This window comes from Drosophila rhopaloa, unplaced genomic scaffold (genome assembly GCF_018152115.1).
Source record: "Drosophila rhopaloa isolate 14029-0021.01 unplaced genomic scaffold, ASM1815211v1 contig_167, whole genome shotgun sequence".
Classification (NCBI taxonomy): Eukaryota; Metazoa; Arthropoda; class Insecta; order Diptera; family Drosophilidae; genus Drosophila; species Drosophila rhopaloa.
In genome coordinates, this window is record NW_025335047.1 from 3,639,083 (window position 1) to 3,656,095 (window position 17,013).

The 17,013-nt window shown below is 40.9% G+C and overlaps 1 protein-coding gene across 9 annotated transcripts in view; it reads right to left on the reverse strand.

Moving 5' to 3' along the window:
• LOC108047440 (nucleolysin TIA-1) overlaps window positions 1-17,013 on the reverse strand; it is a 97,477-nt gene that overhangs the window by 36,291 nt on the left and 44,173 nt on the right. For all 9 annotated transcript variants that reach the window (XM_044458588.1, XM_044458583.1, XM_044458581.1 and 6 more), the window contains one exon: window positions 5,260-5,347. In XM_044458588.1, coding sequence (XP_044314523.1) covers window positions 5,260-5,347 — 88 coding nt within the window. The remainder of the gene's footprint in view (window positions 1-5,259; window positions 5,348-17,013) is intronic.

Consider the following 17,013-nt stretch of genomic DNA (forward strand, 5'->3'; position numbering starts at 1 on the left):
GCTGAGGCCCGAGTAGCAAATTTTTATTTGGCCAAGTGATAAACTTTCAACATATGTGCGGGCCCCGGAGGGTCGACGTTGTTTTTTGGCAGCGGCACAATTCCGGCGAGTTCAACCGGAGCCGGAGATGGAGACGAAGCAGAAGTAGAAGTCGAGGCCCAGAAACTGCAGTTAAATTCAATTTGTGCCGCGCTGCCTGCAAATGACAGGCAGCCAAAGTGCCATTTTAAGCGCCAGCCAAAAATTGTCGCCCCTCGTCCAAGGACGAAAAGGACTGCTACTCGTTGTCGTCTTCATTGCAGCATAATTTCTGGCGCGGCTTTGTTGGCGCGATAAAAAAGTTTTTGGGACGCCGCCGCTATCCCTTGTTGTCCCTTTTATTTCCGTTGATTTAATTTTAAAAGGCGCCGCTCTTCTCGCGACTGAAGCACTTTTATTTATATACATTTAGCCGCTGTGGGGCGCCGTTTTGCCAACGGTTTTGGCTCCGTTTAGTTGGCCCCAGAATCGCAGGACATTGTCAGTCACTCAGTCATTCAGTCATTCACCACTCGCCGAGCATTTGGCAACGGACACTCACTGGCTGTCCAAAAGGCAGCCAACCGTGCTTGGCACTCGTCGTGTTTCGCCTTTGTCAATTTTAATGAATTAATGCGTATTTTATGGGAAAAGTTGCCTAGCCGCAGCATGAAAGTAAATTAAATAAATTTATGCCCCACGGCCCCCAAAATCGGCGACGCCTGTGAACGGCTCCCCATGTCTATTATCTAAGCATTAAGCCGGTGTGTATTGATACAGAATCCGTACAAATTGAAAACGAAAATTGTTTGCCATTTAATGATTGTGCAAACTTTGGTGGCCATTAAAATTATATTAAAAAGTTTACACAGCTGAATGTACTTGGACCGATTTCAATTTGCTTTAATTTGCATTGAGTGGCGCTTTAAAGTCGCAGAACTTGGGGCTAACTTTTGACACTTGCCACAAATATAAATCGTCGCAGGCGGCATGAAAAAGTGTCAGGCTTTTGCGGTTGCAACACAAACTGCCAAGACTCATTTTTCACACTACGCACAAACAGGGCGAAGGATTGAGAGAAAATCCGGGAAAATCACAGAGAAAAAAATGGTTAGAAAATATAAAAATGTATTTGTAAATACATAGGAAAAATGCTTATAAAATGCTTCTTGAATAATGAAGCCGAGACAGAAGAACATGGCTTTAAAATCATTCAACGTTGTAGTCATTATTCATATCACCTTAAAACTATTTTTTAGCAAACAAAAGTTTTCTTGGTGTTAACGTAAACAATAAATTTGCTCAATTCTATATATCTTTTTTTTTTTTTGCAATAAGGAATTTTTTTCAATGGCTAGATAACAAGCTATAACAAGGCTAACAGCTATAATCTTTGATCTTTTTTCTCTAAGTGCAGGGAAAATCGCGAAGAGTGGCAAGGAGATGCTTGACTGATTGTGCGCGTTTTGGGGCAAAAGTTTTTCGCATTAACTTCCGCTGCCCGCCGCGTCGCATTTGAATGCGATTTTGATTTGTCACTCGCCGCCTCGCAACAAAAGCCGCCGCCTACTTAAGCGCAGAGTTAGATGGCGCGGGCCGCCCAACTTTTTCCTCCATTTCCGCCGCCCACTTGTCGCCGATCATTGGTTTCCGTTTCCCCTTTTCTGCAACTCAAAGTCGAACTGCAAAACTGCAGAAAGGAGCGAAGTTAACTTGACGACGTGCACAAGCGCATTTTGAAGTTTATGAAAAGGGCTGAGGCTGAGGCTGAAGCTAAGGCAACTTTCTGAATAGATTAAGTTGAAAGTTTTGCTCATTTCCAGCATCGTCCCAATCGAGGGCTGTCGCTAAGACGGGGCGACAAAATTATATGTCCCATAAGAAAAAAGTGGGAACATCAGCGTAATGACGTCGCGGCAAGGTGGCAAAGGGTGTCTGCAGTCTGGAGATGGTAGACAGCAAACCAAAATCAAAACTTTCCCAAGTGTCATTAAAAGTAACCGAAAAAAGCCAACGAGATAGCGAGCGAGTTTATTTCCATTCGCATTCCCAGTCGCAACTATCAACTATTATCTTGTTGATTTCTTAGCTTTCTTTTCGTCGACCTCTTCAGGACTTTTCACGTAAGTTCAGCATAAGTTTTGTGTGGATGCACTGGGAAAAATATGGTGCTTATGTTATTTTATTAATGATTTGGTACTCTTAAATCTATGAGATTTTAATTTGGAGTTCAGACACTTGTAAGTTTTAATAGAGGAATCTTACAATGAAGGCTATAAGTTTATTAGGAATTAGTTTTATTAGTATTCTCTATTTTTAAACAGTTCGAATATGATCAAATACAACTCAGGTTGTAGTGTATTTTCCGTTGTGAATTTTTCCCTGAGGAATTTTGAAATTTGAATGGGTCAAACTCGTGCACAAAGCCAAGTTAAGCCTTTTGTGATCGACAATGAATGGCGGCAAACAGCAACAAGCAGGCAGGTCTGCCAATTACAGCAGGCCGAGAAGGGCTCGTTAGCAATGCAGCACAAAAATGTAATTGAATTATGAGAGCCGGCAACAATATCGAGGAAACTAATCAGGCAAGGAGCCACAGTAGTCCTGCCAATGGCAAGGACGTGCCCATGTCCCGCTCGCTAATCAATTTGCCCATTGTGCCGGTTCCTTTGTTTGTAGTGGTGCTGATTCTGATTCTGAATCTGGTTTTATTTATGAATACGCCTCGTGAAACGAGTTCGAGTAAGTCGGGGCCAGAACATATTGCATGTGATTAATCAGGAGCACTGCTATCTGGTTATGGTTTTGGGTTGCGGCGACTGCATCGACAAGCAGACGCAATTTGAGCCGCCCACCGCAGGCGGATAATTGAATTTCAGTTTTGTGCTCGGTCACGAGTATAGTATTAAATGCCACATATACATCGAACCTCTTGAACTGCCCGTCATCGTCTTAGCACTTTGGTTATGGCTGAAACTGCTACTGCTACTGCTACTGCTGCAGTCGATTGATTTCTGCGAATTTCCCTAATTGGCCGGCTAGAAGTGGCTTGGGTTTTATGTTGATCCTTTCGACCAGCCGAATAATTAATTAGCTGTATTAAAACAAGCACACTCGGGGCGTTGTGTTTTATGGGCATTATAAGAATGGGAATAAGAGTGCTCGCCCTATATTGTCTAATCGGATTTTTGGTGTGTGGCAGTCCATTTAATTCCGGCGATAAGGAAACTATATATTAGTACCCCTGAAGCCTGGGAAAGTGGACAAATGTGCTCGGTGGCTTTGATTAAGCACAAGGTGTTGATTGATTTGGAAACTCAAAGAGACTTAATTATTTTGAAGCGATTATGAGTGTGATTATGGTTGCGATTGTGATGCCAAAGGCATGCCATTAATTGGGGGATTAAGTTCTCTTTGCTTCCCTTTCAATAACTTTCCATCGACTTTCAAAATGAGCTCTGTCTATGTCTGCACGTCTCCAAAACTAAAACCACAAAAACTTTCAGTTATGGAGAATTTTCCACACATATATTACTTTGTAAAGTTTCCACCGTTCACCGCAGTTTAAAAGTTAAGCCAGTTAATTAAAAAGAAGCAGAAGCGGGGGGCTGAACTGTTGTATAAATTTAGCTTCCTAAATGAAAAATCCGCCCATGAGTGCTGTTAACCTGATGATGAAAAGTAGGTAAAGCCAGAGACGACAACATATTTGCTATTATTTCCCACGCGGGCACTCAAGGCATAAGGAGCAATAAATTAAGGGGCGAAGGCTGCGCCGAAGGATGTTCTGGCAGGAGGATGACTTTGAAGCGGGTTCCTTGGGCCCAAAGGCGGCAGAGAACCACTTCAGGTGTAGTTGAAAAATGTAATTATTTCGTAGATTTGCGCTCGCTTAAAATAAACATGCGGAAGAACAGTATTTGCAGATGCCGGGCCGCAGGACAAACCGCGCCCGAAAATCCGCCGAGCACTTCAAAAGGCCAAGCCCTAAAAATATTAAATGAACGTTCGTTACACGAAAACATATTTCTTTTAGATTTAGAAATAAAAGTCATTTTAGAAATATTTTAATAATTTAAAAAATAATAATTTTTTGATGCTGAAAAATTTGTTAAAAGCTTCAGGCTCAAACCAAATTTAAACATAATTTTTCTTCGGTAAAAGTAGATTTTTAAAATACACATTTTTTGACAGAGATAAAGTAAATATATCTAAAAATTTGTTTAATCTTATTATTTCAACAACTCAAACCCTGCAAGAATCCTAAACGATGTAAGGAAGACCCTTTGTCAACTTAACAAAAATATAAATTCTGAATATTTTTTCCCGTGTGCACTCGAATAAATAGTTTCTGGCAAAATGAGTTCAACGTTTCTCAAAAGAACCGAGAGCAAATAGCGAGGGGCGAATGGAAGACGGCGACGAAGGCTGATGCTCATTAATTAAGGAAGTGGCAAATGAAAAGTCTGCGAAACACGCTCCCAGGACGTCTTTTTTTGGTTACTGACCTGATGAGCAGGCGCAACATTTCTGAGCAGGGGATCAAAATATGTAGAGGTGGGTATAAATGTGGACAGCCCACCTGCACAGGGGTGTATGTATATAAATCAGTTTTATTTGCTTTCACTTGTTCTGCTCTAATATTTTTTTGGGCCACTCGCCCGGCATTTGTTTGCCCCGGCGTCGACAGCTGCTTGTGGCTTTCAACTGGTCCCCATTGCAGTTTGTTTTTCCCCCCTTTTGCGCTACTCAAACAAAAAAGTCGAAAATTAAATTATTAATTTATTGCCCGTTGCTTGGGAGCCCACGTTTCTATGGTCCATTCACTCGTGATTTTCATTGGGCAGCTGGGAAAAAACAAAAGCAAAACCAGAAACGAGAAACGAGAAACGTTGCTGTGGCACAACATTTCGCGGTTTCCCTCGACATGCACCCTTGGCTGGCTAATTATTCATAAATTAGGCGCAGAAAGACGGGGGACTTCATTTGCCGTTTGTTTGTTTATTTAACAATTTGCTCGGCCTGCACAAGTGCGGCAAAATGTTCTTTGATTGGAGTTAATGTGCCGTCCAAAACAAGGATCGATGCTGGAAAAGGTTTTTAGAGTGGTCAAAGTAAGAAACCCTATTAACAGTTTTGGTAATTACGAAGGAGATGCTAGAAGATCCTCATTTTTTTGTATTACCCCATATACCAAACTTAATTTTTATAATAATTTTGTATATTTCCCCTGGTACTTACGATATTTCTCCGAATGGGGTGAATGCATCTTTCAGCTGTTGCGTTTCGATTTCGGCACTCAGATCGCCCACAAAAATGTGAAACTGTTCTGTAAAGACAAAAACGGAGACAAATTCAGCGGCAATTACGGGATGTGCAGGAGTTAAACTATGGTTGCTTAGTTTTGCCACCGGCCGGGCAGACAAACCGCACTCGACTTTGGCCCAGACAGACACTTGAGATGGCCATGTGTGCCCGGCCAAGTGGCAACTGGCTGAAATCGCAACGTGCAATTGTCCACCCCGACTTTCGAGTCCCCCAGTTGGTCGGTGTCTGTTGCTGATTTGGGGCTTGACATTATCAAATGCCGCCTGTCAGACCGGTTGCCATGGATCTCCCCTCCCTTGGATTCCCATGTCCCTGAGACCCAGAGCCCGTCACTCTCGTTGCCACTTTGCTTGCCGGTTGTTGCCGGCTATTTCGGCACCCCGGCTCCAGCTCAGGCCCAGAGCTTCTGGTTCCGCATCCGGTTGCAGCTGCAATCGCCGGCTGCCGGGTGCCATGTGCCGAGAGCCGAGTGCCAGGATCTAGCTGCCAGGTGGACACGAGTGTCATCACAAGTGCGCCAACGTGTCATGTTTGCATGCACGCGCTAGGAACAAGTACAGACGAGCGTCTATAAATTGGTTTCCCATTAAGGATTTATCACTAAAAGTCGCTTTATATATTTGTTTAGTGTATCATTTTATACTTGTGATTTGTTCTTAACTCAAAAACCCAAATACTTAATCAGTTTTAACCATTTTGGTTTTAAACAAGAGAGAACGCTATAGTCGGGTGCCCCGACTATCAGATACCCGTTACTCAGGTAAAGGGAGTGCGAGGGAGATGGAGAGAGAAACTTTGATCACGCATAATTTTTTAACGAATGGTCCGATTTGAAAAATTTCTTCTACATTTCGATAGGTATTGATAAACACAATAAAACTGCATTTTTACTTTTTCGAAATATTTAAATTTTTAAAATTGTATATAAGCGATTGTGGGCGTAAAGGGGGGCGTGGCACCTTTTTGAAACAAACTTGCGCTGCGTAGGAACTCCTAGAATCTGCATGCAAAATGTCAATCTTCTAGCTTTTATAGTTTCCAAGATCTCAGCGTTCATACGGACAGACAGACGGACAGACAGACGGACAGACGGACAGACGGACAGACAGACGGACAGACGGACATGGCTAGATCGACTCGGCTAGTGACCCTGATCAAGAATATATATACTTTATAGGGTCGGAAACGCTTCCTTCTAGCTGTTACATACTTTTGCACGAATACAATATACCCTTTTACTCTACGAGTAACGGGTATAAAAACTTTTTTTTTTTAAAAGATTAGCTAATATTAAAAAAGAAATATTAGAATATTTAAATATATATTACTGTTTGAATACCTACATGACTTCTCTTAAACCAATTATTAAGTCTATTAAAGAATTGCTTAATTATATTAGTCTGTATTTTTTACGGAGGCTTGCCTGTACCTAATTCTGAATCCGGCATTCTGGAACTGCTTTTCGGCTCGCGTCCGTGCCAAAATGACATAGTTTCGCATTACAAGGAAATTGCACTTGAATGTGCCAGTCAGTGGGCGTGGCAGGCCCCATACTCCCACTTCACCACCCACCACCCACCACCACACCAGCCCACGCCCCACCTCATCATGTGTGCAGTGGAAACAGAGTTGACAAATATGCCAAAAAAGAAAACTCCCCCAGCGACATGAATTACAATTTGGGGTGGCGGTGGTTGGGTGGTTGGGTGGTGCGGTGGTGCTGCGCGTCGTCCCGTAGCTGTGGATACTTTCATTTGTCCGTCCACTTGTCCGCCGGAGCGACAGGAAGTTGTGCTAAGCGTCATTTCCGTTGTTTTGAGTGATTGCAATTGAGATACGGTTTTTGCGGTTTCTTTTTTCGGCCACCGCTGGGAATCGCTGTCTCCCTGTCTGGCCAATGGAGCACGTGTCGCCGCTTCTCTTTTCACTTAAGCGGTTTAAATTCCGCTCGATTCGGGTGTCTGCCTAATGTGCTGTAAAATGTAACCTTAAAGATTCACTCAGCGAAAAGTTGAGTCATTTTATTTAAGCGCTTTCAACTTTTATTTGGGTACAACAAAATTAACTATCTAATATAAGTTAATGTTGAAGTCAGTCATATTTATAATTTTAAAACTATAAGTTTTATAAATACAAATTTAAATTATTTTTTTTACATTATACTCCATTAAGTAAACTTCCTTTCGTAAATACAAATTATATTATTATTTTTACATTATACTCCATGAAGTAAACTTCCTTTTTATTACCTTAGTGTCTTGCACGTATTTGTAAAAATAAAATACAACTGAAATAGTATTTAACTAACTTTATAAGATTAAGAAGTTTATATTCTTTTGAAACCATTGAAACATTACCTAAAATATGATAAAGCTCATCTCACAAACATATTTTTTCCCGTGTAGGTCACGCAAAAAGGATTAAAGGGAAAATATTTGACTGGATCGGGCATTCTACTGGAATGGAATGTTGCCATTTTGATGTTGACACTCAAATGCCTTTATCTCGGTGGTAATAAATTGTTCGGCAAATCCCCCAAATCAATCGCTGACCAATTTATTTTATGCAATCTCTGCATCTGACACATCCCTTTCCCTTTCCCTCTCCCTCTCCACCAAAACCAAACGGAGCCAACAATTTATTGCCCTAACTAACTAAACTGCAGCTGCAATCGCTGCGTTTACAGACCTTCCCCTGACCTTTCACCCCCCTCCCCCTTTCACGAAACAAAAACAAACCGCGCCAAAAACAAATGCACATTAAATCTGCACCAGTTTCGAATTTTTGTTGGTTTTAGTCAATTGGTCAGTCGCAAAACAATTTTGACAGGGCATTTTATTTGCCGGCGGCAGATTTTTCAGCGTTTTCGGTGCGGGCCATTCAATGGGCCGGGGCCAATTAAGTTCCAGTCCATAAAATTTGCATCAAAAGGAGACCATTGACCTTTGGGCGTGTCCATAATTAAGAGCCCAAAAATATACCCATCCGGCGAGGACTGCTGCAGTACACAGAGTTCCACAATTAAAGAGTCCCGGGCTCCATTAAAACGGGAAAATGGGCCAACTTCCCAGCGAGCGGGCATAAAGCAGCTGGAGAAAAGAATTCACAGCCAAACACCAGAGCACGAAAATGAGCGAACATCAACGGCACGGGGATGCCGGGTGGTACGTAATTCGACATAAAAATATCGTAAATCTTAAATTAGAAATTTCGCACATTAAAAACTTGGAAATTGCATTTGGCTTTCTGGCTTCAACTTGGTCGTACGTTCACATTCAGGCAAAAGGCGGGAAATTCAAGCGGAAAGCATCCCAAAATCTACATACGGAAAAATAATTTACCAATAAACTACTTAGGTAAATAAAAATCAGATTAAATTCCTTTTGTTTGAACTATTTTATTTTCAATTTTATACTCTTATGTTTAGAGTTATGAGACAGGCTTAACAATGATGACTCAGACAGTATTTTCTTTCTGTGTACAAGTATTTTGGCCTGATTCTGTGTATATTCCAATGTGTGTGTGTGTGGTAACAGAACGAAGCTTGAGCCAAAGTCGGAAAGGAATCAAGGATCCCGGGACTGGCCTGCATAAAGTCCAATGGCGCACATTTTTAATGAGTTGGACATAAAAAAGTTTTAGCTTTTGAAAAGCTGCTGTTGAAATGGAGCCAATGAAATCCTCACAAACACCCAGAGCTCGATGGCAAATAAGGGAGACGAGGAAGATGGATGGAGGCTTGGTCTGCGGGCCATTGTCTCTGCGGGGATTTGAGTGTTGTCCTGCCTGTCGTCTGCTGTTTTATTGCATAATCGTGAGTCAATCAGCGGCCGGAGGGAATCCTTGCCATCTCCTCACCCTCCTCCCAAACCTCCTCCTTCTACGACACCATAACCGATAGCCATTCCCTGTTTCAGTGGATCACGCATTCGCTGGTTCGACCTTCATCAATGCACGTCAGCTAATAAATACGTGCTGCATTTTGCCCTGACCTCCCCAGAGAAAATGCCAGAGAGCAAAAGGGGAATCGGTCCCCCATGCAATTAAATTTCACTTCAGCTCTACCAGTTCGCTTTAATTTGCCGAATTTAATTGAATTGCGAGCACATCAAATTGCACATACGCCCCGTTGTACGGAAACACATTCACACTCACAAGCGTACACAAAATGTTCCAAAAACATTGCATTGCGATAAAAATATTCACTAATTTCGTTGAAATTATAGATTAGTATGGTAATGCGTTTCAATTTGCCGGCATTTCTAATTCATTTCCTGCGCTTTCCCGATTATCGAACAAAATTCAAATGATGGGGCATTAAACGAGGAGTGGCTATCTAAACTGAACTGCCCTTATTAAGGTCGAAAAATTGGCGATTGGCGGCGATCAATGGACAATCAATATATGGACCGCTGAAGCTATATTTGAACTTGTTTTGAGCACATGTATTTTTGTATTACATTTATTAGAAAGAATTGGAAATTTTCATATTTGGTATTGTTTCTTTTCAAAAATATAATTAGTGGTTAAAATTTGTGAATACAGATTGATTTATATTGAAGCTGTAGTCAAAACATTCGTTGTCCTTCTCCTTTCGCCCACTTGAACTCTTTTTTCGGCGGTCTTCTTTTTGGCGTTTGTCCAAACCGGAGTGACTACAAATGTGGTTGAAATGTGCGCGAAAAGCGGCAAACCGCAAAAGTAGCTGAACAAACACAAATGTGCCAGGCCAAATCGACAGAGAAAAAAGCGATAAAATGGGTTGTGGAACGGAGGTAAACACCACTACATGTTCGCCGACAAATGTGACGGACATGGACATGTGTATGCCCCCCCATCCCCCACATACCCCCACCATTCAACCACGGCAGAAAATGCAAAATGCAAACACAAATATAAACACAGATGCTAACTAACCACATCAACATATCTGCCTGTGTGTGAAGTTTAGACTGCTGGGCAAACATATGAAAGTGGAGATTTCCACTATGGTCCATTTTGATGTACTTTGCACGGAAATTATGTTACAATGCCACTCGTATTTGCATCGCCCAAAAGCCGAGCAATTATGTCGAAAAAATGTATAACAGGCCCGGGGAATCGCTGTACATTTTTCATTCGAGTCCTCGACACTGGAAATGCATGGGCTCTTGAATTAAATCAACAGCAACTCAAGCTTAAAATGCCGTGTCCACGAGAGGGAGTATATCCCGGCTATACCTCGATTCAATTTCGAGTGCCCCGGAGCGAATTGTAGCCCTGGGCAACGCATCTGCAGGCCCAGAGAGCCCTTGCCGTCCATTGTTGTGCGAATATAATTCATGGCTCAGCCAGACAAGTCCCTTCGTCCAGCTTTTCGAATATTATAAATGCTGAATAGCAACTAAATAAAGGCAAAGTCAAATAAAGCTTATTCCGAATAATAAAACTAAAATGTAAAAAACAGAAGTGCAATTTTAAACTGGCATTCCAATAATGCTGGTTCAATTAGACAGAAAATATATTTTTTAGATATAGAAAATATTCATCGTATTCCTTTTAAGCAATAAATCAATGTTAAAAGTATGGCATTTCAAATTGTTGTCTATCAAAATCATTTCGAAGTTAAAAATATAGCATTTTATGGTTTTACCAATGATGAAATATAAAAAAGTAAATTGAAATCAAAATATTGCTGTGCTTATTATTTACCAAAATGTAAAATTTGTTCAAAAAGTATTGCATTTCAGAGTTTTGATAATAAAGAAACCGAAAATTTGGTGTTTCTGAGAACTAATTGGAATATCAAATAATACAAAAATAATTGGTACATTGTATTTAGTTTACCCCAAAACGAGTAAAATTTAAAAGTTTTTTAGTTTTACTTCACGTATAAGTTATTAAAGCGGTTTAAATGCACCCACTTCCCAGTAGTTTAACTCCGGAACTACTGCTTCTGTTTATAAAAGTAAACTCTGCATTATGGGATCCAAGTTTCCCTTTGTTGTTTACATTGTCAAATGGATTTGGAGCCGCCGTTTGCACCGCCGCCGTTAAAAGCGAAGCGTAAAAGTGCCACAAAGTTAAGAGCGCAGCAGGAGGATCGCGGGTGGGGGCTAAAAGCGAATGGATTAAAACACGTGAGGCACGCGACCTCAAAGCGCATTATTTGTTGTAAAAAAAAGTATTACACACTCACACACCCAGATTCGGGCAGAAACCAAATGGCAATCACACACACAGACAGAGAGCAAAAAGAAGTGAAACGAGCGGCAGGGAAAACCTAATAAGCTTTTGTGCAATTGCAAGCCATTGTGCTGCAGCTTTGCCCGGCCAACCCACAGAAAGCTAATTCAAACACCTGCCACAAAAGGTGGAAAAACCCTCCTGTGTGTGTGTGTGTATGTGTGTGTGTGAGTAGCTGAAAATATGCAAACGTCGAATGCGCCGCTCCACACAATGCAGAAAATAAAAGTACAAAAAATAGCAAAAAGCGAAAGGATTTTGCAAGCCGCAAATGCATGCAGCGCGTAACATTTAGCCTGCCGGCGTTAGAGCGATGGAGCTGTGGTGTGGTGGTGCGATGCCTGTGGTGGTGCGATGCCCGTGGTGGTGCATTAACACATGCGCCAATAAGTATGCAATGCGCTGTGACATTTTTAACGCGTCCAACAAAGACAGCTGCAGCGCCAACAACAATGCTCCTCTATCTCCACTTCTTTCGCTCACCCTGTCGCCTTCTCTTTCACCGTCTGTTGCACAGGAAATCACGATTACACTGAGTCAAAAGCAGTAGTACACTGAGAAAAAATCAATCGAAAGTCCACAAAATTTTATGAATATATACATTGCTCAATATCATATTAACGAAATGCACAAAAGCATTTTAAACATCGAACGACACCCTTCCATCAATTGCAATAAAAATATATCATTATCAACATAAGTTTCTTACCACATACACATTATTTATCATAACAAAAAATGGTTTGATATATGTGCTCTTCAATGTTTTGCTTACTTTTATAACATTTTTCCCCATTTTTTACTTAGATACTTATTTCTGAAAAGTTCTTGAGTCTCATTTATCTAAAGTTCATATTTCTGGGCTTATTCGTCTACTGTAATATATTATATATTAACCGTATTCAATTTTTGTCCCTGTGTATAAGCAGCATCAGTTGCATGGAGAATGTGTAAGCTTGTCAGTGTTTGTTGAGTGACAAAATTAGATTTAAATATGCCCCACCCGCAAACGCCTCTTGGCGAAATGTCACCGCATGTCCTGCGCTTGCTCCTGGAAACTCACATCCCGATGAAAATGAGCTGTCGGCAGGGTGAAGTGTTTTTTGTCGCGCATATGGGACGCCAGCATTTTGCTGATTGTTTTTTATTTTTATTTTATACAACGAGAGCGACTGAAAGTTTTCACTGCGGCTTATATAAAAATCAATTCCCTATCCGTATACACGCTTATGTGAAAAGTTTTCCCATGAAACTTGAGTCGCTTTTCCCTGCACAAAGGAACAATGGCGGCAATCCAAAGGGGATTACATATTTTCAATATGATTATTTACATTAGATAATTACTATAAAAGCTCTGTAAGTTATTAAGAACTATTGATCCGATTTATTCAGACCCTAAGCTGCACCACTCATTAAAAAACACTTCGTTTGATTTCTTTGTTTCAGTTTCTGTGTTTTTTGGCAGCTGCTTCTTACATTTCCGCCCATTGTCTGTCAATCGACTTGGATCGCCTTCCTTTGGATCCGCTGCCACTGTCTTTGTCATTATGAAACGTAAAACGAAAACGATTTACAGTAATGCCAACACTTTGCCACCCTGCCAGTGTCTTTCCCTCCCACCTTCCCAATGCCCTTGTCGTCGCCTGACATTGTTGTTAAATGAAGAAAGTATTTTTCAAATGCGAATTTCCGTTATGCTCCTCGCCCTCGACATGAAGACATTTTTGACTATTGTCTGGCGGAGCAGCGAGCTAAAAGTAGAAGCTGAGGCAGCCGAAAACAGCAACAATGTCGGTACACTTGAAAAAACTAATGAAATAAGGTTTGAGACTTAAGATTTTTGTTATGAGAAAGAAGATTTTTTTTAAAAGATACATTTTCATTTATGACAATACTATTTGCTGGCAATTTTTGGATATTATTAAATATTTTATACTATTCATTGATTTCAACAAATGTATCGTGTTTGTTTGATTTTAAGCAGGAAAGTCTACTTTTAAACTCTTTCTTAAAATAATTGTTTATTTTAAGAAAGTATTTTAAATGATGCTATTTTGCTAGGTGTACAAAACTATTGCCAATGACAACGAGAACGACAACGAAAGACGATGAGCACGACGCTGATGATGGCAAGCGTTTCCGCTTTTGTTGTTGTCACCGTTGTCGCTATTGTTGCTGTTGTTGTCCTGGTTGCTGTGCGCGGGACACACAAAACATTGAATGACATTATCCTTTATTGCTTATCCCACGCCTTGCTCTGTGTCCCTACACATTGCCACGCAAAATGGACGAAGGAACGGTTGGAACTCGGGTTCAGGGGGCGAAAAGTCAAAAGGGCATACGCGGCGTATGCGTAATATTAACTAGAACTTGCAGGGCAAGTGGTGTGTGTGTGTGTGGGGCTAGCGGGGTGAAAAGATCGAGGGCCAGCCGCATTGTGTCCACCAGGACAAACTTTTTCATTTCCCCGCGGAAAAATTTTCAAAAAATTTCATTTCACAACGACTGAAGGAAAACTTTGCACCAAAGACATAGAAACTAGTTAGGAGTGCGGATGTGAGACGGGAGGCTAGTGAAAAGTAGGGCCAACAAAGCTGAAAAAGTCATGTCGTTTCACAGCCGCCCTACTCCCACCCACTAACACACACACACAAACGCATTTCACGAAATAAAGTATTCAAATAAAATATGCTAAAATCTTTGAAGTACTTCAAATAGCAAAAAGTAGAAAAAAGAACCCAAACGAAACGAACAAAAAGAAAACGCCACACAGAAACAGTCGAAAACTTTTGATAGAGCAAGGGACAGCGAGAGGGGGGGAGGGGGTGGGAAAATGGGAAAGCCAGGGAAAGCAAAACTCCGCATAAAAGGCATCGAGAGAAATAAAGAAATGGCAGGCGAAATGGCAATAGCCAGGCACAAAAAGTAAATATCGTTTATGTTGTCATAACGCGCAATGCCCTGCAGGCTCCATCCCCCCACAACACCCACTTTTTTAAGGGCCCGCACCACCCAAACCACCCAACCACCCACAGATTGAGCTCGGTGCGCCACAGCCTTATCATTTGAATTTTCCGGCGACGTGTTTGTCGAGCTGGAGCCGATAAAGATGCGATAAAGTGAGAACAAGTTGTGGGCCAGCCGGAGAAAAGTTTTGACCGAATTCTGACTTTTGCCCAGCTCGACTTGACGGACATTATTCGGCCAGCAGAATTGGCAATTTGTGTAAATTATTGCCACAACTTTTCCCTGGCAAACTTTATTTCAAATTAATATGATGTTATGAAAAGTCATTTGATTATTTCAACCGTTTGACGACATATTCCAAACGCCCCCTTTACATCCTCTTACAAGCATACTTAATTAAGCAGAAACGTTTCACAAAAGTTTCGCCCCAAAAATTGTGTTAAAAATTCATATTTGCCTCGAAATTTGTTCGCCGTCCGCACACATGTAAAATTCACAGCTGTTAGATTTAATTTGACTGCAAATAATATATGAACAAGGCGGGTATTTGTCTTGCTGGTGGGAAAACTCGGCTCAAACTCAAACACTCGACACTTTGGCAACGAAAACTGTTAACGGAAATTTTGTGTAATGCCCGGCAGGCGGCAGAATTTATGCATTTTAAATGATATGTGAGAGTTTTGGGTGGAGGTGGCTGCAACAATATTTGGATTTGCCAATGTGTCGGCGCTCTAGCGGAATAACCAGCCATGTTTGCATTTCAACAAAATGCAGCCCACTTTTAGGCGCAAATTGTCGGCAGATTATATTGTCCTGCCTGTCAGGATGAGTGTGTGTGTGTGTGTCTGTATGTGTGATTATATGTCTGTGTGCACTAATGCTGCGGCAAGTCTGCTGGAAATTATCCACACGCCAGACGATTTTCCATGGCAGATCTGATATTTGTTTTAATTTTTTTCCCCGTTTCTTTTCGCTCTGTGTGCTTTCAATTATCATTGTTTTGATTATTATTTTAATGTTTTGAACAAACATTTAGCTCATCCCAATTCTGTTACTCATCTGCATTTGCTGTCACATTTTCCCTGTGCTCCCTTTTATTTTGTGATGACGTTCATTAGCCGCCTTTGTTTCGTTGTTATTTATTGTTTTCACTTATTTTTGCGGGACGAAAACATATTATTATACCTTATAACAGGGATCAGGGAACTTACCGTGAGTGCTTTATGTTTTAGTTCATTTTTATTTAAGATATTATAATTATTCATGTGTAAAATAGTTCAAATGCAGAAATATTAATATGGTATTTCAAATCTGTTCTAACATAATACAGTGAGCATATGTTTGAAATCGAATTTAGGCCTCTTCTTTAAATTTAACATTAAATTATATTTCTGTGACCAATTCCTTTTGCACCTGTGCCACATGTCATGGAAATCACTTGAAGCGTTATGTAACGCAATCATCTGTGCACGGCCAACAGTTGTGGGTCTCATTTTGCAAAAAAAAAAACTTTTTTCTAGGTTTATATTGTCCTTCTATTGACGCTTTAAACGTGACATTCGTTTTTTCCTTCACCCACGGATTATTTTCCAAAGGGACTACCACTTCCTGCGGCTGTCTCGTCAAATTGTCATATCGAATTTAGATGGCCAACAAGCTGCATTGATTTTGGCTGCCCGAGCAATTTCCTGGTCACGTTTATTGTGCAATCGTGGCAATAACGTTCAATTTGTCCAAGCCACAACAAGTTTGCAAGGAAAAGGAGTCAAAAACCATGAAAAAGTTCACCACAAAATAAGTTCGGTTCGGGCAATTTTAATTTGTAATTGCACCTGCAGAGTAGCAGTGTTGTCAAGTGCTTAACCTAGGTAAAAAAAACAGTATGGGTTTTGAAGCAAAGAATTATTAAAATCTTTGATTTATATAAAGAAAAACATGTTTGATCTAAATAAATATTCCAATTAAATATATAGATGAGGTGAACTTTTTTTAGAATATATTCCTTCTTGCAATTGGGTAAGAAGTGTTCAAATCTTCTCCTGTCTACAATTCTTACCATCACCACAGACAACGTGTCGTATGCGCAACGCGAACGCATGCCACTGCAAATATATTCCTGCATATTGCAAGATCCCCCATTCTCAATCACCGGCCACCCTTTTAGCCAACTTAAAGTCGAGCCAAGGCAAGCCACATTTATTGATGTCTCAATTTCCTTTGCCAAATCACCTATTACAAATCGACAGGCAGCTTTGTTGGTTCTTACAATTGCTGGTGGTGGTGGTGGTGGTGCTGCTCCTGCAGCAATTCGTACAAATTTGGCTGGCAAATAAAGCGCCTGGAAAAGCTGGAAAAGTAAAAATTACCCTTCTGGCTGGTAATGGCTGGCAATTTGTTTGGCTCTTGCCGTTGCCATTTTGGCCATTGCACAAACTGCAGATACGTGTGGGTGGCTTTTAGGGTGCTGGAATGGCT